Source organism: Schistocerca nitens, chromosome 5, assembly GCF_023898315.1.
Source record: "Schistocerca nitens isolate TAMUIC-IGC-003100 chromosome 5, iqSchNite1.1, whole genome shotgun sequence".
In the NCBI taxonomy this organism is placed as follows: Eukaryota; Metazoa; Arthropoda; class Insecta; order Orthoptera; family Acrididae; genus Schistocerca; species Schistocerca nitens.
This window is the reverse complement of record NC_064618.1, coordinates 615,274,513-615,299,623: the sequence shown is the minus strand read 5'-3', so window position 1 is coordinate 615,299,623 and position 25,111 is coordinate 615,274,513. Positions and strand designations below refer to the sequence as shown.

Genomic DNA, 25,111 nt, shown 5'->3' with positions numbered 1-25,111 from the left:
TCTCCGATGGATATCTACGGGTGATCTTCCTGCGGCAGCCAAGAAAAGAGTAATAGCGCGTTGGTCCTGTTTGGGCGCATTTCATAATAACGTCGCCATAGTTCACGTCGTCCCGTTTACCGCACGCACGTCAGAAAGACACGAATGCCACACTAATCCCTTGACTAAATGTCGGTGCTTACATACCCGTCGCGCTAGGCTGCATATATTCTGCAGCAACCTCCTCAAACGGAAACTTTTTCATCACCCCTTATACGTTCTTTGGGCATGGGATATTGCGATGTCTACCAGTAACGTTACACACCACCAATTACCAACATATACACTTAACATCTTCATATGTCTGAGTGACTTTTTTTTTACTGAAAATCAGTTCACATAAATGCCTGTGGTACGTAAATACTGCAGTATCAGTTTCTCACCGTTCGGTCAATATTCTGCTCTCAGGAGGGGAAACCATTTCCGTGACATGATGTCGCAGTTAGTGCGATTTCATGATATCTACATACGTAGGTTGGACAAAAATATGGAAACACGGCTTGAAATGCTTGCCTGATCATAAACGCAACTGACAGCATCTGGAGACCTCTGCAGCTCCTGCTGAGTGGATCCGTCTCCTTACATCAACTTTGGGATTCTGTCGAAAGTTGCCCCCCTTTGGTCTCAACCGGCCACAAGTAAATGTGATTTTTGCTACCTAGATTGTTTTCCTTTTTGTCCTAAATGCATATGCTCGAAATCCTGCTTGATGTGCTGTTGTATCTGAACATGAAAGGCAGCTGTGCAGGGTCCTCAATACGTTGCAAGTGTCAGTGGTGGTCAGACCAGTGTTCTGTGTAGAGATGAGTGCATGGTGTCGGAGCTGAGTGAATCTGAACGTGGGCAAATTGTTGGTGCTCTTGGTGGGTGCTTCTGTAGCCAATGGAACCGAGGTGCTTAGCGTTTCCAGTGGCACCGTATCGATTTTATACAGGATACAGGGAAAGTGGAATAACGTCATCCGCTAAGTCACAACACAGACGAAAATGTGTGTTGTGTGATCGTAGCATACTGTCATTGAAGACGATTGTGACGAACGAGAAGAGGACGACAGCTTCAAAGGTTACTGCAGAACTGAATGTCGCACTGCCGAACCCTATCCGTACGAAACAACGCGAAGGATCTGCAGAATCAGAGAACTGCAGGGCGAGCTGGAACTACAAAACCGCTCCTCAGTGAGGCAAATGTCAGTAACAGGAAAATGCGGTGCAAAAGCCATAAAACCTAAACTATGAAGCAATGGAAATCTGGACTGTGAAGCAATGGAAGAATGTCATTTGGTCGGATGAGTCTTGTTTCACACTGTTTCTAACTTCTGGCTGAGGTAACGTACAGAAATGAAAAATGTTGTGGTATTCCACGTGCCCCGCAGTTAATCATCCAAGTCGCATTACTGCCAAGGATTATGTGGCCGTTTCCACCAATCAGTTCCACCCATAGTACAGTGTTTATTTCCCAATGGTGACGCAGTGTTCCAAGACAACAGAGCCCCTGTTCGCACAGTTTACGTCGTCCAAGGCTCATACTCCGAGCACGAAGATAAACAGTCACATCCCGCTGTCCACACACTAACCACTCTAGTTTGGAGAGACAGGCGCTTGATCACTATCCACCGTCCGCCATCGTTGACGTTGCCACTATTTTGCAGGAATAAAGATATAAAACTTCCTTGAAAACTATTCAGGACACGTATTTATAAATTCTTCGCCGAGTACAACCTCTTTTGAGTGCCAACCGGTTTCCCACAACGTATTAGACATGATAACGTGTTGTTTTTTTCGTGTTTCCTTGTTTTTGTTCATCCCCTATCGTTACACAGATGTGAAAGCTATTGTAGCCTTAGACGTTATGTTACTGCATATACGTGTTATGTGCTGTCTTTTCGAATCGCGAGTTGGAAGTCGAGTTGAAAACTAGACGTTACCGATCCAAAGCTAGTTTCTTCCCTACATCTAGTTCCTATAAAATTTTCAAATAAAAATTCTCGTATAGTTAAAACTTGTAATTTATGGATCAGTATTTTAACTATCTAATAGCAACAAGTAGCTGGACTGAATGAGGACCTTTCCAAGCTTGTGAACTACACAGTCTTTGATACAACTGTCAAGTCGAATTTATGACAGTTTCTTATCTCTACAAACTTATTTGCTCCCTTATATAATGGGTAACAAAGTTAAAGGATCACTTTCTCCACACCTCATAATAGGGTATTTGATTGCTTTTCTGGAAATTTTCTTAAATGATTAATTATGTCATTTTATGCTCCGAACATGCCTTTTTTACATTGAATTTTTCTTTTATAAAAACTGAAACTAAATTCAAATAATTTGAGGACCTGCTAAAACGCTCCATTCTAGTCCTGAGATGTCTGTGACGTCACTGGCTAGCTCGCTGCTCTTGCTGTCATAACGCTAATTCACAGGGATGTCTTGTTTTGGAATTTACGTGTCGGAAAATGAGTCAAAAATAGTGTGTAGCACCATACTGTACAATTACATTTATAAAAACTCCAGAAAAATTGTTTTTGGGTGTTCTAGAGAATGAAAAGATGCGTAAAATGTAGTTGCGCTGTACCGGCGATTTGCCACCACGTCGACGCACAAGTTCACCAACTTAATTAAAAATGTGTTGCACTGTGGAGTTAACATTAACTTACCTTCGTGATATGCTGTCTCACTGTTACAACGAAGAATAGCGTCATTCAGTGAAATTAAACTCTCACTGAAAGTTGTCGTTTTACCCAACTCCACGTTAATAATCCGGTAGCTCAGTTGTTAGAGCGGCTGAACGTCGAATTTTTCAAGATGATATCCATAGATCGCTGGTTAGAGTCTAACCCGAAAGAACATTTTAACTTATTTGTAAAACTACTCGGTAGTACTCTCATATGAAAACCAAAGCACAGTTACAAAACTTCACCACACCGATCAGAAAAAGAATATTATTTTGCTTTCCTTGCTGTTTACATGCGCTTACATTTGCAATCGCTGTTCACACGCGCCACGTTCAGAGAGATGATTTCTAGTTAATGTGACCAAACACTTTTTCGTTTGTTAGAAACAATGTTTTTATCTTCGTGCTGTCCAGCTAGGATCATTATTGTTTAAACTTTTGCAGTTTCATCGTCTTAGATAAAGATGAAGTAAGTCTGCTTCAGACCGTAATGGTAGTGTACACTCACTAAGATCACAGCCCTTACATTTGTTTCACCTGCCTGCTGTACACGCTTTATATCTCTTCGTATAACCACATCGTCCTACCCTTCATTGTACTGTGGGCGTATGGTGATATCTTCACTATTAGCAATGCTTTCCGAAAAAGTGAATTGTTTGTTCGCAAAGTAAATGCATTTATCATCTGTTGTCCATTTCTCAGACTAAGACTAACGTGAAGCTAAATATAACACACTCCACAATCGAAACAACTACTATAATCAGTAAATGAATTTTATCCATAGTGGATGCTGTCGAACTCCGTGACTGTTCCTTTACGGGGTTGAAGAAAAATATCCGCTACCAGTCACAATAAAAGGTTGTTTATTCGTCACACGACCGGTTTCGGGCTTGCGCCCATCTTCAGGTGTTTATACATTCGTTTACATGTTTGTACTGTTGGAATTCACTTTATAAATACAAAAAATTATTTGCTGGTGACTACACAAATACAAGTGGGACAATTGTAAGTGGTAAGGCAGTATTTGATGAAAATATATCTGTACTTACAAAACGATGAAGCACCATTATTACAGTTATGCTGTGATTATAGTTTTGCCCCTTAGTTATGCACTTATGGTCATTTTCACGTCCATATATCAGGTATAGCTCCATATTACACTATTATGATGTGCACGACACTATGTTTACATACAAACATGTGGGCTGTGGTCAAAGAACTTCGATGTAGCAGATGTAAAGATGTTACTCCCACAGAAACTCATAGGTTCTGGTCCAAGAACTTAGCCACAGGAAGAGCAAAGGTGTTGCATATATAGAAATTTAAAAAGCTAGTATAGACACATCATGATATTTTTTTGTTCACATTTTTGACGGAATATGTGTAAAAAAATTTATAATGTGTGTAAAGAATGACAGTGGACAGTGTGATGAACAACAGGACGGGATTCTTGACAGCGATCGAGGCTGCTGCCACCCACTGGCTGTTACAGCCCTACTCTGAGGACACTGTGAGGCTGCATCCCGATAAACGTGATCTGACCGCTTTGGAGTGCAGTGCGACCGCAGTTTTTGCTCTGGTACATGAAGTTGACCCAATAAGCACCTTTCAAAATCAATCGACGAAATTTGAACGCGGTTGTTACATTATTATGTTGTTGAATAAAATGGCAAAGGGGTTCCTCTAACACACCCATTTCGGCAACACAACACCCACTGTGCCACCCACTCACCTTTGCTCAGCACTTTAAAAATGTACCTGCGGAAATCTCGATACCAATTTAGTCTCGCGGCTGCTCTAGGTGCTGAAGCTAGACAAAGCACACGTAAGAGATGTCAAAGAGGATGCCTAGCCCTTAGGCCCTTAGGCGTTAGAGCAGCCACGAGACCAAATTGGTGTTGAAGTTTCCCAAGATACATTTTTAAAATGCTCAGTAAAGATGCGTGGGTGGCACCGAAAACGTTGCCGAAGTCAGGCGTCTTATGCGGACCGTTTGCCGTTTGATTCACACACTGGTAATTTAGCCCCCCGTAATCACACGATAGAAGAGTGCGAAATACAAGCGCTGACGAAGCATAAACCAGTTTAGTGCTTGGGACCACGTACAAATTTCCTCTAATGGTTTTGAACAGTCCCTAGCGGTTCCATCCTTTATACCAGAGAAAAAGGGGAGATTTCATTGATGTCATTTCTATCACCCCCTAAGGTGACCTCAGCTCCGTTCATGCGATCTGTAAGGTGTCAGAAATGTTTCCTCGGTCACCCACAAGAAAACCGCATGACTTCAACGCTGCATGTTGCGGTTCTGATGTCCATCGCAGGGGCGGCAAACGAAGGGGTGAAATGTGGGTAAGAATGTGTGTGACGAGCTTCCCATCAAGCAACACATCCACGGTGGCATTACGTAGAATTGTGGTGAAGTTTGGTGCCAATCTGACATCATTAACCAGATTTAAAGCTCACATAAACTTCTGAGCCGCGGCCTTTTCTTCCCATGTGTCGACACCGTGCTGTATGAAGCGTCGCGAGTCCAAGGGTGACGTCGCAGACCGCTACGCTTCGTAGCCTGAGGGTATCAAATGTATCTTCTCAGCCTCATATCTCCCAACATCTGAAGAGGCCCAAAATGGCTCCTTCTGTAACAGTAGGTTGCCTAGGTGTTAAAGAACTTCAGATACTTCAAAGGCGTATCAAGCAATTTATTAGAGCAGATTACTGTCCTAAATTTAAACATGGTCAGTAGTATCCCATCAGTCACACTGGCACCCATCTAGCAAGATGTACTGTGAATGTGTGATAAGTGGCTCCGCTCTATACAGCCAAGTCTGTAAGTGCAAATAGGTAGGCGGAAAAGCTCGTTTTGAGGATGGAGAAGTAAATAGGCCGTGCCGTTTCAAAGGAACTATCCCGACATTTGCCACAAGAGATTTGGGGAAATCACGGAAAACCTAAATCTGGGCGGTCGGACGCGGGTCTGAACTGTCGCCCACCCGAATGAGAGTCCAATTTGATAACCACTGCGCCACCTCGCTCGGTGTGCCAGCAATTCCTGAATTGAAGAAATTTATGCAGTCTACTATTCAGATAATTAGTGATGAGAAAAGTGCAATAACTTTCTCGTTATTCATTACTTCCTCACCAAGTGACTCCAAGGCTACACGTCTTTACAACATGCTGTCAACGACAGACATTAGGAAAAGGCCACATTTACCTCTCCTATCCCTTACCCACAAACACGACGTAGATCTCTGTCAAAATAACACTTACACATTAAGCACTTTCAAGCTATCGTTCACAGGAACGTATTTTACATAAAACTCATTTAACACCTGCAAACAAGTTGTAACTTAATAGACTGAAGATCACTCTATAAAAACGTGCTCTTTGAAGTTATTTTGCCTACATAAATAAGAGAACTGGGCAGTCCGTCTGTAAAATGAAAACCGAGTGGCGCTTGTGGTGCAGGAAGACACCTTTCCAGAAGAACGCTGCAGCTGCCGTAGAGGACGACTAAGAATCAATTTTCCCTGAAGCAGTGTAGAACGCTGTGCACATCGAGCGAGGAGGCGCAGTGATTTGCGCACTGGACTCGCATCTGGGAGGATGACGGTTCAAACCCGCGTCCGGCCATCCTGATTTAGGTTTTCCTGATTTCCCTAAATCCCTTCAGGCAAATGCCGGGACGGTTCCTTTGGAAGGGCACGGCCGACTTCCTATCCCGTCCTTTCCTAATCCAATGGGACCGATGACCTCGCTGTTTGGTCCCCTATCTCAAATCAACCAACCAACCTACTGTACAGAGATTTACGTAGAATCCGTCCATATGCTTTGCTTGCATTTGTATTATTAGCATTCCATATCTATATGTTACATAGCGTTAACACACTTTGTGGAAAAGAAACATCTCTTCCGCCCCCCACCCCCACCCTCCCGCTGACCTCTGGAGTGTGTGTGTGTGTGTGTGCGCGCGCGCGCGCGCACTGCGTCGCCGGTCATTCATAAGGCGAGCAGTGGATCGTTCAGTATGACTTCATGAAACATCCTGTAGTTGCTTTTCGATGTAAGGCGGTGGAGAGAATGTGGAGTTGCTTACTCGCTTCTCATCTTACAAATCTATGAAGGAGGGAAGTGCGCGACTACAATCCGGCTATCTACCTTCCCTCACTCCTAACCTCCCGCCCCGCTTCGGTACACTGTTACACCCCTAGAACGTTAAGCATCCCTTAACATGATTCTGCTGCACCTACATATGGTACATATAACATTTGTTCTTAACCCACTTCATTTAACAATAAATATCAGTTTTATACCTTAAAAACATAATTTTTAATAATTTGCGATATTTCCATTCCCGAAACGCGGAGACTTGAACTACCCGAGACAAATAAATAGGAACTTCTTTGTAGAAAATGTGCTATAGTTTAATTTTGACTCGGAAACATTTTCGTTAAAAGTCGCAGCTTTCGAGATATTCAAGAAAAACCTAAAAAAGTATCTTTTAGACACACTTACCCCTCTACCCAACGCTCACACCCGACAGGTAACGATTTTGTTCATGACACTCGCCCATACCACTATATAAAAATTGACGATTACACGATTTTTTTCCCCGGTCAACATTTTTTGGTCTTGAGTGACTGGGATAAAGTAAGTAACAATTATTTGGGGTTTCCTATGAGTGTCACTTGTAAGTTTACAGTTAAACAATTAAGAATTACAGTGTCTTTCCCATAAAAGCCTTAACTCTCTCGTGCCACATTTTTAACTGAAGTTAATCATACGAGGGCGGTTCAGAAAGTAACCTCCGATTGGTCACAGTGCGGGTTGTGGGGGGAGTAGCGACGCCATCTGTGCGTTCACGCACTCAACAGGTCAGTCAGCATCAAGCCGTGGTCGAGTGAACGTCGCACCTGCGCTAGTTTAGTTTTTGTGGCAGTTTGAAATGTGTGCTGCAATAGAAAACCCCGCCAAATGTGAAGTGCGTGCTGTCATAAGGTTTTTTACAGCCAAAAGATATTCTGCAGCAGCTATTCATCGTGAGCTTTGTGCCGTGTACGGACCAAGAGTTATGAGTGAAGGAGTTGTCCGTGAATGGGTACGTTTATTTAAAAGTGGACGAGAAAACGTTCATGATGAAGAGAGGAGTGGTAGACCATCATTGGTGACTGACGAACTCGTTCAGACAGTTGATGCAAAAGTTCGTGAAAATCGACGTTTCTCAATGTCGGAGTTGTCTACTGGTTTTCCACAGATTTCTAAGACTCTCTTGTACGAGATAGTGACAGCAAGATTGGGTTACCGTAAGTTCTGTGTACGATGGGTGCCCAAAATTCTTACCGACCACCACAAAACTCAAAGAATGGCCTTTGCATTAGACTTTCTGTCACGTTATGAGGACGAAGGAGAACCATTGTTAAACAGAATCGTGACCGGTGACGAAACCTGGATTAAGTACGTGAACCCTGAGACAAACGAACAATCAAAGATGTGGGCACATTCAAATTCGCCTACCAAACCAAGAAAAGCCTCGCAAGATTTTTCTGCCAGAAAACTGATGGCAACGGTGTTTTGGGATGCCAAAGGGGTGTTGTTGGTTGAATTCATGGAACGTGGTACGACCATTAATCAAGACGTGTACTGTGAAACAATAAAAAAGTTACGACGGGCTATACAGAACAAACACCGTGGTATGCTGACTTCCGGTATCGTTTTTTTGCGCGATAACGCCCGTCCTCACTCTGCTCGCAGAACAACGGCCCTTCTTGAGTCCTTCAAGTGGGACGTTATCAACCATCCACCTTACAGCCCAGACCTGGCGCCAAGTGATTATCACCTCTTCATGCATTTGAAGAAATGGCTCGGGTCACAGCGGTTTGATGACGACGAAGAGCTCAAAGATGCGGTCACAGGCTGGCTCCAGGCACAAGCGGGTGACTTTTATGCAGAAGGAATTTCAAAGCTTGTGAAGAGATACGATAAGTGCCTCAATCGCTATGGAGACTATGTAGAAGAATAGTGCAAAGATGTAGTTGTAAGATGTATATATTAAAATATTTTTATTTAACTTGGTGTATTTTTTTAAATCAACCGGAGGTTACTTTCTGAACGGCCCTCGTAGCTTGAAAATGTTGCATACAAATAAGAAAAAGAAATATATATATTCGGTACACTCAGTTGGTCTAACTGTGGATATGAAAATAGCTGGGGACGCTCTAAAATGTTTAGGAACTCTACTCAAGAAAATTTACATATTTTTCTTTTTCCATATAAATCTTTTCCCATAGTACTGTAAACTATGATTCTCGTTTACAGATGATGTAACGAACGACCAATATTTCATATAGCCATTCTGCTTGTCCGAAGCAAACTGCTACACACAGTCGGCTGAAAGTCTTTAGTTTTGTGGTTTATGTTTCTCGGAAGTTTAAAATACACTGTTTTCTGTTGTATATATATGATACCTTACCGCATTCAATTTTTGTATTATTCTTTTATGATATAAGGTGTCAGTAGGAGAAGCCTTTAGATCCAGGAAACTACAGCGCCAGAATAATTAATTGACAACACCTAATGAAATGACTGACGTTGATGGAGACATAAAATATTCTTAGAATTTGTGTCAATTCATAGCAATGGATGAAAGGTTGTATACTGAAGCTTGGGGACTAGATTAGGCGTTTTCAATTCCAGTCCCCGAAAAGCCTCTGAAAAATAAATCGGGGAGATAAGTGGGCAGAAGGGTGGCACATGAGTGATTAGTACCTTTCTTTCTAACCATTTTGTGGTCTTTCAGCTGGTTTGATAACGTCTTACACCTCTTCCTATAGTGAGTCAATCCCTGCATCTTCGCTAACTACACTCATAACATTCAGTAATAAGTATTATGCATCCTTATACACTGAGATGGCAAAAACAATGGGATACCTGCTGGTATCGCGTCAGACCCTGTTTTGCCCAGTCTAACGCAGCAACTAGACTTGGCATGGATTCAACAAGTCGTTGGAAGTCCCCTGCAGAAATATGGGCCCGTGCTGTCCCTATAGCCGCCCGCGATAGCGGTAGTGTTGCTGGTGAAGGATTTTGTGCACGGACTGACCTCTCGACTATTTCCCATAAATGTTCGATGGGGTTCATCTTGGGCGATCTGGGTGGCAAATCATTCGAACTGTCCAGAACATTCTTCAAACCAATCGCGAACAATTTTGGACCGATGACATGACGTAGTGTCAACCCTATAAATTGCATCGTTGATGGCAACATGAAGTCAATGAACGGCTTCATCTGGTCTCCAAGTAGCCAAACATAACAATTTCTAGTCAGTGATCGGTTCAGTCCCTTTTCTGTAAACACAGTCCACACAATTATGGAACCACCGCCAGATTGCATAGTGCCTTGTTGACAACTTGGTTCCATGGCTTTATGAGATCTGCGCCACACTTTAAACCTACCATCAGTTCTTACCAACTGAAAGCGGGATTCATCTGTCCAGGCCACGGTTTTCCACCGTCTAGCGCCCAGCCGATGTGGTCACGAACACAGGAGAGGCGATGCAGGCGATGGCGTGCTGTTAGCAATGCCACTCGCGTCGGTCGTCCGCTTCCATAGCCCATTAAAGCCAAATTTTGCTGCACTCTCCTAACGGATACATTCGTCGTATGTCCCACATTGATGTCTGCGGTTATTTCATGGAGTGTTGCCTATCTGTTAACAATGACGACGCTACGCAAACGTCGCTGCTCTCGGCCTGCCATTACGCAATCAAAGAGAATTATCTCGTACTGAGGCCATAATCAACCATAATCACGTCGTAATCCTCTTCACGTGAATCACCTGAGTACGAATGACAGCTCCGCCAGTAAGCTGCCCTTTCATACCTCGTGTTCGCGATACTACAGACGTCTCTGTAAGTGCATATCGCCATCCCACTGATTTTGTCACCTCAGTGTAAACTAAATTAGAATTATATTAATACCTTCAGCTGCTAACGGGCGTTGATATACAGGGTGTTACAAAAAGGTACGGCCAAACTTTCAGGAAACATTCCTCACACACAAAGAAAGAAAATATGTTATGTGGACATGTGTCCGGAAACGGTTAATTTCCATGTCAGAGCTCATTTTATTACTTCTCTTCAAATCACATTAATCATGGAATGGAAACACACAGCAACAGAACGTCCCAGCATGACTTCAAACACTTTGTTACAGGAAATGTTCTAAATGTCCTCCGTTAGCGAGGATACATGCATCCACCCTCCGTCGCATGGAATCCCTGATGCGCTGATGCAGCCCTGGAGAATGGCGTATTGTATCACAGCCGTCCACAATACGAGCACGAAGAGTCTCTACATTTCGTACCGGGGTTGCGTAGACAAGAGCTTTCAAATGCCCCCATAAATGAAAGTCAAGAGGGTTGAGGTCAGGAGAGCGTGGAGGCCATGGAATTGGTCCGCCTCTACCAATCCATCGGTCACCGAATCTGTTGTTGAGAAGCGTACGACCACTTCGACTGAAATGTGCAGGAGCTCCATCGTGCATGAACCACATGTTGTGTCGAACATGTTCTAGCAGCACAGGTAGAGTATCCCATATGAAATCATGATAACGTGCTCCATTGAGCGTAGGTGGAAGAACATGGGGCCCAATCAAGACATCACCAACAATGTCTGCCCAAACGTTCACAAAAAATCTGTGTTGATGACGTGATTGCGCAATTGCGTGCGGATTCACGTCAGTCCACACATGTTGATTGTGAAAATTTACAATTTGATCACTTTGAAATGAAGCCTCATCCGTACATACTGACGAAACTAAAATGAGCTCTAACATGGAAATTAAGCGTTTCCGGACACATGTCAACATAACATCTTTTCTTTATTTGTGTGTGAGGAATGTTTCCTGAAAGTTTGGCCGTACCTTTTTGTAACACCCTGTATATCAACGGGGACAGGTGAAAACGTGTGCCCCGACCGGGACTCGAACCCGGGATCTCCTGCTTACATGGCAGACGCTCTTTCCATCTGAGCCACCGAGGGCACAGAGGATAGCGCGACTGCAGGGACTATGTCGCGCACGACTCCCGCGAGACCCACATTCTCAACTTGTATGTCCACACACTACATTCGTAGTGTCACACCACAACACACTCATTACTCGTGGAAGACATTCTTACCAAGTTCCGCAAGAGTTCGGAGAATATGTGTGCATCCGCACAGAAGAAGGAGGTCATGGCCGGTGTTGCCAGAACCATATAAGTATCAGTGTAAACTGTCTGCACCGACCACCGCCGTCATCCTTTGATTATCGACGCCAGCTATTGGCACGGAGCATCCCACGCTCAATTACCATTGATCATCTTGGATACTTCTGTAGTTGAAAGCTCCACTCAGCATCGAGAGGCAAACTAGCGGTTGATTAATACATCAAGTAATGAAATAGATTTGCAAACTGCTGGACTGACACAAAATCTAAAGGCTTGCACGGGACTCTCACAATATTAATTTAATTACTAACCTTTTACCAGCGGCTTCGTCAGCGCATGCGTATGTTGCATACACAGTACTTCACACTCATGTGTCTGATTCTCCGCTGGTTTACACCATAAGACCCTAAGAGGATGTTAAATTTATCTGTAATATTCAGCCATGTGGCATAATCTGCGATCACCAAACTCGCTGGTAGAAGTGTTGGCTCATTCTCGCGGTGTGGTTTTCTCTCGTTCGTCAAAATCAAATGGTTCTGAGCACTATGGGACTTAACATCTGTGGTCATCAGTCCCCTAGAACTTAGAACTACTTAAACCTAACTAATCTAAGGACATCACACACATCCATGCCCGAGGCAGGATTCGAACCTGCGACCGTAGCAGTCGCGCGGTTCCAGACTGCGCGCCGAGAACCGCTAGACCACCGCGGCCGGCTCTCGTTCGTCCCCAGGGTGACTATGTTGAGAACCAAGTATGTAGATATGAGGAATAAAGATGTAGAATTGTTTCGTTTTATTTGAAAATGTTTAAGAGTTTCCACATAAAAAATTCGGAGGCATTACTTTTGAGCACGTTCTCATAATAGACAAATCGCGCTTCGCACTTTGAAAAGTAAGTGCTCCCAGTCAGGTAAATAAAGGACATAAATACCAAATCGTCTTCAAACATTTTTATGTCCCCCTTCTAATCCGCACCTCCACACCTAGATATAGTGAGGAACGTTACTCTCGCTGTATGTTTGTACATGTAACCAACAAATGTCGTTGAAACTGCTCCAAGTGATCCTGAGCTCAGCTTAAGTGTCACGCCCTTTACATTTCCATCCCTATGGGAGACTCTCAGTGTTTATGACGCCAAATCTTCCGAGCCATGTATCGTACAATGATAAAATTTAGCAGGTACATACATTCTTACCTGCTGATATTGTGTTGAATTTACGAGCGTCCAGCATGTGCTGTGTATGGTGTGCTGTGCTGGAAATATCGGTGTACATATATTCATGTCCTGCGCAAAGTGAGTGATGTGTGACCAACTGTCAGTCACACTGGCTAATAACACAGTTGACACTAATAACAAAGCCGTCCATACTGTCGCAAGCCAGCGCTCAGACTTACGCTTTGAAATAGTTTTGTAACCTCCTGTGCACGACGAGCCTGAAAAGGTTCGTAAACCGATTTATGGAATAAACAATATTTCAAAAAAGTGACTGGCTGCAATTTTTACATTGAGTAAATAGCCACAGTTTATTAAACATCCTTAATGGATCAGCTTAATAAATACTTTGTTCCTTGCCGATGATCAAATAATTATTGAGGAGACAGAAAATGATATCTAGTTTCCAGTTCACTGAATTTGTAATAATTAATATCTAAAAGTGTTCAGCAAAGAAACTAAACTAATGGTGATCAATGGGAAGTCTCCAGTTCTCTCTAAAATAGTACTAGATGAAAAGCCACTTCTTAGGCTGCCATATTAGCTATGGATATGAAAACGATAACGCTAATAAGTTTCAAATGAAGCTTCAAATGTGACACAATACAAAACATTGGCTGAGAAGACAAAGGGTACAAAAAATGTTACAAAATAATAGGTACTCCTTTTCTAATAGATGAACAGAATTAACTAAGAAATGCGAGAGAAGAATACCGTCTGCTGAAGTGAAACTTTTAAGGAAAGTTACGGGAAGTACCCTCAGATAACAAGTACAAGCAATATTGTAATAGAACTTTATATACACTGTATAAATAAAAAAAGTAGAGCAAGCATGTGTAAAATGAAAACAACATATCAACAGAATGCGGGAAGAGAGATTAGTCAAATGAGCATCTGTTATAAATCGTACGAAAGAATATGTAAGACGACCAAGAACAGATGGCATCAGTGATGTAAGTCTATTCCATGAAGAAGAAGAAAAAAAGAAAAAGCAGAAGAAGAAGAAAGTAAGCAATGCCACCAGCCTTAATCTATGAGAATTATTCTTGCTAAAAATATGATTTGTGAATGGATAATAAGTCCTATGAATATGACTCCACATTTAACTGCTCCTGCCTTATAGGATCTCACCTGTTAAAATAATTCCTTCTTCTCCTTCTCTTTGGCTCCTACAGCTCCTCCTCCTCCTCATTGTCATCATAACTATCATCAGTAGCAGGAGGAATTTGAGACACACTGCAGAATAAAGGCCTTCTCCAGGACACTCCATGCGTTATGGTCTTCCGCTACGTGAATCCATTTTCCTCTTGCATGTTTTAGATTGACCTTTCCATTAAGTAGCAGTCTTGATCTTTTCCTATATCATGGAATGCAGCAGGCAACTTCCTTCGACCATTTATCATCCATTCCCCTTGCACCATGTCCTGCCCACTTCCATTTAATTTTCCTGTCATTATAACGGCTTTCACTCCAGTCTGCTCCTCCAACCATTTGTTTATTTTAATGTGTCTATTAAGAGTTTTCAGCCTGCATATCTCCAGTCCACACTGCACTACACTCATTGACTCAGTTTTTAAATGATTTCCTCCATGAAAGTCAACTCATTGTCATAAATGGTAACACTCATTGATCCTAAAATTTACATTTCACATACATCGGAAACCTACTTTCGAAAACTCTGTATACTTTCTAAAAGCACTCCAGGCGATTTTTGTTCTTCTGTTTCTCCTTTGGTGTCCAACAAGCCGTCGTGTCTAATAGTCCTACACAGAAAAAAATTCATTTTTAATTTTTAATATTTTCTTTTACATGGTTGATTACATGCTTTTCTAATTTTCTTCTAATGAACTTGAGATTTCCTTACAAATTTTTTATATTAATTTCTACTGTTAGCTGTTGATTTTTATCTGCTCTACAAGCAAAGCAAACAGTACAATGGCGTCACCAAAACGAAGTATTTCCCAGTATGTCCTGTGAATAGATAACCATTCTTTTTCTTCATAATTAAAGGATCTGCAAACTTCATGTAGAGCTTCTGAGAATAGTTTCCGTATTTTTTATGTTGTGGATACTCATCCCTTACTGCTCTATAGTTCCTCTCACTTATCTGATGAAGGCTAACGGAAGCTGTTGTACTGATTTTCATTCCCTTCAGTGTAGTAACATAGGATGTAACGAAGTTAGAAAATGTCTTAAAATACATTAACTCCACACTTATTGTTAGATTCAGGACTTGCAAATGCCCCATTGAGCTGCATCCACTTCTGAAGTAATCTTGTTTCATTGCATGACTAAAACAATTTCTTTCTCTGTGCGGTTGGTGATAATATTAGCAAATATCTTGAAGATTAAGAAGACTGATGCTTCTTTAATTTATAAATTGTATGTGTCTTTTCTTGTGAAGTAGAAGGATTATCGCATTATCCAATTTCGTGGAATAATTTTGCAGCTTCCTAGTGTACAACTCTTCTCCCAGTTTCAATAATTGCTACGGATCACCATTATCTCTTGCTACCTTTCCTTTATTCATATTTCAGATGGCTTTATATACCTCACCCGGAATTACTTCCGGATTTTTATTACTTGCTTCACTGGTACTACTATAGAAATAATGGTGATATTTTCTCAAGAGAGACCACTTAAATAAAGAATATTTCCAGTAACATATTGAACTGTAGCACACACCTAAAAAAATATAAAATTTCTAATGGCAGAGATCGAAAACATAAGAAATGAAAGATTATTAGAGTGTATATAACTGCAGAGAAATCTATTTCAGCATTGTCGGTTGTAATGAACAAAGTAATGTAAGAATATTCTCCAATGTAAATAAGGAAACTGTGCTTGGTCGAAACTGTCAATTCATCTGTGAAGAAAAAGAGAGGCGGCTATGTGAAAGATGAAAGTACTGCTGGCCTAAAATTATAATGCTAAAAATACCAGTTATTACACAGAAAGTGACGTACGTTACAATAAACGATGTCAGTGCATGAACAAAGCGATACCACGCTGCTCAGTATATTCGTAATTTTAGAAAACCTGTTACATTAGGGTTTGTCCTCAAGTTACTTAAGGCGATGAATAATGGGGTGCAGACCCTTCAGGATCGCCCACTGTTGTTGCTGCAATCATAAAAGTGTTAATAGTACAACACGGTGCCGATACAGTGCTAAACTCATCGACACTGGAGGTGTACATGAATTTAAATGTGATATGCTAGCCAAAGGGGAATCGTCTACTTTCTTGCTTTATGCTTAAAGTGGAAGGCAATCTGTAGGACTATCAGATCCTTTAATAAATGCAATAATTTTGGAAATCAAGCTTACTTTCTCATTGTAGTAACATGTATTTAAGTTCCTGTTGTGAACTTCGGATTATCACTATACTGTCTCCTTCCAATAAAGTGCACAGCTGAGTTATGCCGCTGTACCAGAAATTTCAAATTTTGCGTCCATGGCTGCATGAAATATTAACTAGCAGGAATATAGTATACTAGTATACGTTGTCCAAGTAAGCATTTTATACCGTAACTGTCGTTATAGTTCTTAGCAAAAATAGGAACAGCTTCACTGAAATAGAAGAGGGCATCTCGAAAACACCAAGGTACAAGACATGAAATAGAAAATTGAAATAAGCTTTAGTAGTAGTCACACGCTCTTCCGATGAAATTTTTAAATTACTGCTCTTCCAGAATTCATATACTTTTCATTATCATTCTGTGACTCTAGCTACTTTTCTTCTATATCATAATAAACATACTTTTAGTACTACAGCTATACAATACATTATGTACACAATTATGCTACCATTAAAGTGTTTTGTTTTATGAGAAATATTGTGCTTTTAAAATGAACAGTTTTTCACTATCTGTAGTTTTCTAGGAATTATGCTATGAATTTTACACTATGTCATAACTACCTTCTTAATATGTAAACTACGCCTGCTAATAATGTCAGTAACTCTGTGTATGTCTACTGCCAATGTATGACAGCACAATGTGCCATAAAGTGTGTGAGAAAGCTTAAACATACTACAGTACTCCCTTAACATGTACTATGTCTGCCAAACTGTGTACATCATGCTCTTCTCATTGTAATACAGTATATTTATGTACCTCTCAAAATTACAGTTTAATGCTTAATAACGACGATACAAGCTGCTTCGCAATATTAGATATGCAATGAGAGAAAAAATAGTGAAAAAAGAGAAAAAGAGACAATAGTAGAAAAGAGAAGTGAGTTTTTGTGAGGACATGCGATATGCACGCGTGCAGGAGTGTACAAAACTAGGCAGCTAAGGTCTGTTTTGACAACGAGCAAGGAGTGAGCAAAGCCAGGGCGCCCACACTCACCAGCGTCTGTGCTGCGCTCTGGTGCTGGAAACGGAAAAAGGATAATACTGTTTTAGTTCGAGCAGCACACACACCACATAGAGAGAGAGAAGACAGACAGAAAGACAGACAGACAGATCGGTCAGAAGAACAAAGGGAGCGGCCAATCGGCCGCAGATTCACGGCCCAGCTAACAGCGGCAGTGCGAAACGGCGCCCCAGGGGGCAATGTTGGGGCCTTTTTTTACAATGATTAACACATTATGGGACTTGCAAGCACCGGCAGAATAATATATTGTTACTACTGACATTATTAACTACATCACCAGTGTCAAAACATGTATAAATTTTGAAAGTTGCTAAAACACACTAACTCAAAAAATCCTTAGGTGGTGATTGTTTTCTCGGTTTATTCCACGAAGAGACAATTTCTTTGAAGGGTCTGTTTTTCTTTCGCTCAAGATTGGGAGAAAAAAGACTGCAACCTCGAATCAGTAATTTTAATATTCATTGTCTTTAACATTTCTCATAGTTCACTATGTATCATTCTCAGTCCCACAAGGCATCATTACAGGCATGTAATTTTTTTTTGTTGAGTAACGGCGCCGAACCATACTGCTCCTTAGAAAACGAATCTCTTGAGTAAACTAGTTTTATCTATACCAGAGGCACCATTTTTATTAGTAATGAATATCTTTGAATAGAAGGAATATTATCACTTTCACCATACTGTATGTCTTTAGAATATTTATTACCACATATTTGCAAATTTTGAACATGGGTGTATATTATTTTGTACTGGTAAAGGAAGAAGGGAAGACGCCTTGTGATCCTCCTAGTTGATGAGAACGAGACGTATGAAAACGTGAAAAAGAGAGGTGCTCGTCTTATTTTATGTTACTATTTATTATGGATATGAGAGCCCTTAATGGAGCATTCTGATACTTAAACTACATTAAAAAAAACATGATTTATGATCGTGTAAAAAGTGATTGAATTTCCTGATGTACTCTTTACAGTGAAACAATTACAATAACACCAGCGTAAGCACCTGCAGCCATTGGTCTTTTGAGTAATACTTTTCCGCTTATGTAACAGTGCCATCGCGTTGTTCTATAAGTAAACGCTACAGCCACTGTTCCAGACTATTGTACTTCATGCTGCTCCTGATATCACTGCTTCGCAAACTGAGCAGCATCAGAGGCCACACAATGTCTAATCGTCCCATTGTCCCAAAAGAAAACATGACACTTACAACAGTGCCCGAAATATTGATGTGTAAAACAATAGGACGACTCATTCACAGGACTGGGAAATTTTTGTTGAGTAATTACAATAATGCTCTTAGAAAACAAAAGAGAACGATCTTTCTGACATACATGAGTCGCTCTACAGCCATTTGTGTAATTTTATTGTAGTTAAACACAATGTTATCCAAATATTAGAAACATCCAACGATCCTATTTGTCATTAGAATGATTTTGCAAATCGACTGTAATTAGGTACATACATTTATTGTCTTATTCCTTACATTCTTTGTATATGTGCAGTTCATTAATAATTAGAATTAATATTTCTGTACCATAGCACAAGTTAAATAATCCGTTCCCCCAGCCTTTTCTCACACAGTTTTGAAAAATACAAGATATTTAGTGTGCCAGTAAATTATCAGAATGTTTAGACTCTTGAATATAACTAATCATTTGTCATAATTAAAGTAACAGTAGCTAAAATACTGAATTAAAACAGTATAAAGTAGCTTTGGGAGTTTTAGGTGTCCAACAACATCCCGTCTTTAGTGAAATTCTCCAGTTTATAGATCACCTAATTTTCAAAAGCGTTAAACTACAAAATAATGGTTTCGCTGCCAAGGTGACTACATACCGCAGGGCCAACACCTGTCGTTAGCCTAACCCTTCAGCAGCAATTATTAGTTTTTACACTCCACAATGCTGTTGTGACAAGCGTGACCAAGTTCGATGCTATCTGACGCACTGACAGCTACACGAACAGGTTCGAAATGTTCCGTGTGTGGTTCGAAGGCTGTAATTACGTTTCACTGTGCTTCTGATACAAAACACGAGGCCTATTCCGAAAGTAAGGTCCTATCGGTCACGAAATCGGTTCATGTCATCAGAGATGAAAATCAGAGGGAGCAAAGTCTGGGCTGCATGGAGAGCAATCAAACACTTCCCATCGAAAACTATGCAGGGGCATCCTCATTGCCTCTGCAGAATGTAGTCGTGAACTGTCATAAAGAAGGAAATGCATAACAGTTATGTTGTATGAGCTGCATCAAATCAGGCGAAATCTGTCACTCGCACTCATACTTGGCGGGAGACACTATTTTCTAGGCATTTTTAGATGCTCACTGTGCGCTCAGAGTTGAAAAGACAGACGTGACGTGATCAATAGACATACTAGAGACACTTTCCAACACACCTAAGCAAAGCTTTATCGGATTTTCACTGTACTTTCCATTTCGCAACCGATCGGACCTTACTTTCGGAATACGTCTCGTATTTCCTGTTAACTCGCAATTTCCTCTTCAATTCTCAAAAAGTTAGAATAATTGCGTACTATGTATATAGAATGTGACAGAGCGATATCGATAAAGTGACGGAACGTACAGGGTGTCTTAAGGAAGAAATATAGGCTAGGAACCCTTGTCCGGAAACGTAGTTCAACGATGCATCACAAAATGAAAGTTAGAGGGGCTAACCCCTTGTGCTAGGCCGCCACATCTGCACCAAGTCTGAATTATTGGCTCGTGCAGTTTTCAGGATGTCAAATAGCACCTAATCTGACCACGGTGGTCACAACAACACTGTGGAGAAAACAAACTAGCATTTGCTGCAGAAGAGCGGCAGGCGTTACCCTCTATAACTTAGACAATTTGTGGCGTCATTAAATGGCGTTTCCGGACGTACATTTTTATCCTAAATATGACTGTCAAGACATCCTCTGCAGTCCCAAAAGTGATCTGTATCGTTTTGTCACACCGTAAGATTGAAGTAAGACAGTGAGTTTATTTAAACCATAGCAATAGCAGTACTTCTAGGAACCAGGAACGAAGGCAAGTTTGATTAGCTACAATGATAAAGAGCAGGAATAGAGCTGCGATGCTGTTTACTTCTCTTCGGCACTACTGCGCAGATAAAAGGCAATACACAAACATACCGAAGTGGCAGATCATAATTCATCTACAAACGAAAAAACTGTGACCTGCTTTCATTGCCGACGGAATGGACTTAAAATACATTTTTAAAAATATGTCCGTAATTCAACTTTAAATAAATTACGTCATTGTAACAACTGAAAGACTCCCTTCACTGAAAAATATGTGGTAAAGTGAATACATGAACAATTCCTATTTGCATAAGGGGCGGGCCAATATCAACTCAATTGGTCTCCGAAGGTAACCAAAAGTGACTTTCTGTGTCTGTTTGGTAAAAGTTTATCCCAAATCACGATTTTGGGATTACTGAAATTTCAAGAGCGAATAGATGGGATCCAGGAGATTGTAGTATTTCACAGGGTGCTCGACAGGCAAGGTGTTGCACGCTCTACGTCCACCAGAATCTTCCGAGACTGTGTCGTAAATTTAACGTCTAGCTATGATTGTTTGGAAACATATCGGCTTTCAATGCATTTATCCTGCATTGATGCAGATTTTTGACAGCTGGCAGGAAACTACAACTTGTACAGTCATGCAGATACGTTACTATGATGCATAATACTTAAAAGCTTGGAGGATTTTTCTTTGATTCTTTAGTTGCAGGAGTCTTTTTTTTTGTACAAAGAATTAATCAACATTTCAAAGTAATTTTATCCGTGTCATATCAGCGTAAGAGCTAGTGAACCTCCCGACGATCGAGCTGTCAACGGCGTAAAAAAAAGCCAAGTATTCAATTCCCATTGGTATCAGAAAATTAACATAAGATGGTAGCGTCCTGATTCGCTGTGTCAGTGTCATTAATGTCTTTGTATCTGGTGGTTCATGTCACTTATTCCTTGATGCGAGTTTAGAACGGGGTGATACAGTTCTAGAAAATACGGAAACCAGTTATTTAATACTTTTTGTTGTAAAATCTGTAAAATACTTTTTAATTTTGCCATAGAGAAGTGGCTCTCCATACTGGTTTATATCTACAACTGAATAATGCACTTAAAACATTCATCTATTTTACTTGACAATTTTGGATTTACCATTAAAATATATGACAATTTTTCCACCCAAACTGGCTGAAAGTACTCCAGTGTGAACTCTTGTCAAGATATCCCATCACTGGTCGTTTCAAAACTACGGCGGTGTTTCCGAAATCCTGAGTGCTTCAGCGAAGTCTCCGTGCGTCCCAGGAAAGAACAAAACTGAGTGATTAGTATCTGACCCAAATGAGGCTTTAAGAAAATGTCAAAAGCCATTTCTCCATTGTCAGTTTAGAGGTGTTTCAGCCTTTTACGATCCCAAGCGATCTGCAGTAAATTACTTGTTCCACAACAAGTGATTAAAGCACTTCACGTTGTTTGAGGCTCATTCCCCGTCATTACTGTTCTAACTCCTTATGTTCTTCGTTAGTGACTTGACTACGTCATTGATAAGATATTCTCTCGAATGACGCGCGGAGTGGCCGCGTGGTTTGAGGTGCCATGTCACGCATTGCGCGGCCCCTCCCGCCGGAGGTTCGTCCTTCGTCCTCCCTCGGGCATGGGTGCGTGTGTTGTTCTCAGCATAAGTTAGTTTAAGTAGTGTGTAAGTCTAGGGACCGATGACCTTAGCAGCTTGGGCCCTTATGAATTCACACATTTCACTCGAAATGCTATTTTGGTAAGGCAGAGGAAAACCGTTGAAGCTTAAAACGCCCTTAGAGCTGTTATCAACTTGCCAGCAGCTGCTAATTGGTCAGCATCATTGACGGGAGGACTGAGTTATTGACATTTTTATGAGACAGGAGTAGATATATCGCATATGTTGAACAACTCGATGACTTTCCGCTGTTGCGAGGGCAAAGAGATTCTTAACCAAGTATTAGGCCTTCCTGTTTAGTCTGTAACATACTATCCCAGAAATTAAATGAAAATAGCACCATTTTCCAGTTCCTACTATGGTTCAAAATGGTTCAAATGGCTCTGAGCACTATGGGACTTAACTTCTGAGGTCATCAGTTCCCTAGAACTTAGAACTACTTAAACCTGAGGCCGGCCGGTGTGGCCGTGCGGTTCTAGGCGCTTCAGTCTGGTACCGCGTGACCGCTACGGTCGCAGGTTCGAATACTGCCTCGGCCATGGATGTGTGTGATGTCCTTAGGTTAGTTAGGTTTAATAGTTCTACGTTCTAGGGGACTGATGGCCACAGATGTTAAGTCCCATAGTGCTCAGAGCCATTTGAACCATTTTGAACCACCCCGGCCGGCCTCCGACTATGGTGTTCGATAAGTCCTGCTACAAGCTCGCCTAGCATTTAGTTGAAAAAAATTATAGTCTGCAACTGACCGGATCGTGAGCAACCAACCCATTCTATTCTACAACTGTTTAATGTGCTTTACGTCTATTGAACTTGACATATTTTAGGGAATATATATATATAGTGTTAATGATTTAAGTGCAGATATTGTGATGATTGGTACCCTAATATGTAGCATTTTAGTTGTTTTTTCTCTGCGTCTGACTGTCTTCCTAAAACAGATCACATAATTTACTACCTGATGTTTCCTACCCAGTCATAACTGCGTTGTGACGTGGATTATGCCTATTAGTGTAGACTTCCCGTTTTGCTTCCATGCAACCACACTTCAGTACCTGCCCTGCTGTCTAGGGGAAAGTAAACATGAATGCTTGCTTGCGCCATGCGTATTTGGAGGTACTAACCAACCTCGAAATAGCTATAATTATTAATCTGGAAGTGAAGTAAATACTGAAGTAGTTTTGCTCAGTACACTGTTCTCAGTCACTAACAGAAATATCTACACTTATACGCCTAATACCCTGTATATTTCCAAGGGATGCAATACGACAGCGTGAATAATACGTTTAGCAGAATGCAGCAACAACTAAAATCAGCGCAAGTCTATCGTAACTGAAGGACGCTAGACAATTTGGCAGTGTGTACGTGAATTTGTGCGTAAAGCCTAAAGTTTCAACGTGTAGGCGAGTAGCTGACCAACAGATATGATCCAAATTGTATACAATTATCTGATGAGTCGCACCAACATTATTAAATTAATCTTTACTAGAACCGTGATGTGACACTGGTTCAACGGAATTTTTGACAGATAGTGGCACAGATGCGACCCCCCCCCCCCCCCATTCGCCCTCCCTCAACATCAACGGCTCAAGAACTGAGTTGGAAACAACGATTGGACACTTAGATGTAACACCGATCTCACTCGCAAGTATTTCCAGACACCAGTAAGCGAACTATGGCCGAGAAAAAGAATTACTCCCATAGAGAAAAATGTAGGGTCATACGACCTCTAAAATCATAACTACAAGTGGTTTTGGCACCCCAGACATTTCCTGAAATCTGTAACTCTTTTTACTGTCCATTATCTTCCACTGGAGACAAGGTTATTATGGTGTTGGTGGTAGTGGTGCTTATGACACAATGTGCAATTTATTTCTAAAACAAACAGTTATTAGTTACACGCTAATGGAACATCTCGTACAATGTCGTCAAATAAAATGTTTGTAATAAACAATGGAGACTCCAGGTTGGAATATCAACAGTGTAGGAAAAATAGATTGCTACTTACCGTAAAGATAACACGTTAAGTTGCAGACAGGTACAATTAAAAGACACGCAAATGCTTTTGGCCACAGCTTCGTCGGAAAAAGAAAGAGAAACGCAAACCTTTCATACACACAAGCAGGCACACATGACCACCAACTCTCACAGCTCAGATTCTGGTGGGAACTGCCGGACTTGGCGATCATGTTTGCGAGAGGTGTGCTTATTTCTGTGAATGAATGGTGTGTTTGTCTTTCTTTTTCTGACGAAGGCTGTGGCCAGAAGCTTATGTTTAAGTGACTTTTAATTTTGCCATTCTGTAACTTAACGTGTCATCTTTACGGTAAGCAGCAATCTTACTTTTCCTACACTGTTGATATTTGTAATAATTAATATCTTAAGCAAAAGTATCTCATGATTGTACATAAACCCACAGCATTTGAGCATTATCTAAATTTCCCTTTCACGGTATTTAGTAAATGGAGAAGTGATGTTTGCGATTAACGAAAAAATTGCCATAGTCATTTATTTCATAGCTACTATTTTAGAAAAGAATCAGCGACGCCACACATTTTTATGAATGAAAAACCCTACCGCGACGGCAGAATGGCAAACGCGTGGTGTAATTCTTACACCTGATACAAGGGTCTACCGTTGAAAGTATATCGAACCACAAAAACGGTGAAAAAAATTTTCTTACCAGTTACCTTATAGCACGCATTCACCCACTCGAAAAACATGAAAAAATTGACTAAGGGGAATCTGTTTACAGACTATGTTAATTAACTATTAACAATGTCTCAATCTTTTTGAACTTTACATACTCCACTGCTTTACACATCGAAGAATGGCTTAACCGCCGTATCGTGAACAACATTATGAAACATTCAGACGCGTGAATTACTCGTAAATGGGCGGGGAACCTTG

General features: G+C 41.0%; 1 protein-coding gene and 1 non-coding gene across 2 annotated transcripts in view; both read right to left on the bottom strand.

Moving 5' to 3' along the window:
* Nucleotides 1-25,111, bottom strand: part of LOC126260619 (sodium/potassium/calcium exchanger Nckx30C) — a 1,588,423-nt gene that overhangs the window by 1,116,496 nt on the left and 446,816 nt on the right. The window contains exon 3 of the mRNA XM_049957957.1: nucleotides 17,480-17,503. Within this exon, the coding sequence (XP_049813914.1) occupies nucleotides 17,480-17,503 (24 nt within the window). The remainder of the gene's footprint in view (nucleotides 1-17,479; nucleotides 17,504-25,111) is intronic.
* Nucleotides 11,673-11,747, bottom strand: Trnat-ugu (transfer RNA threonine (anticodon UGU)). Its single transcript has one exon. It is a non-coding gene; the product is annotated as a tRNA-Thr (tRNA).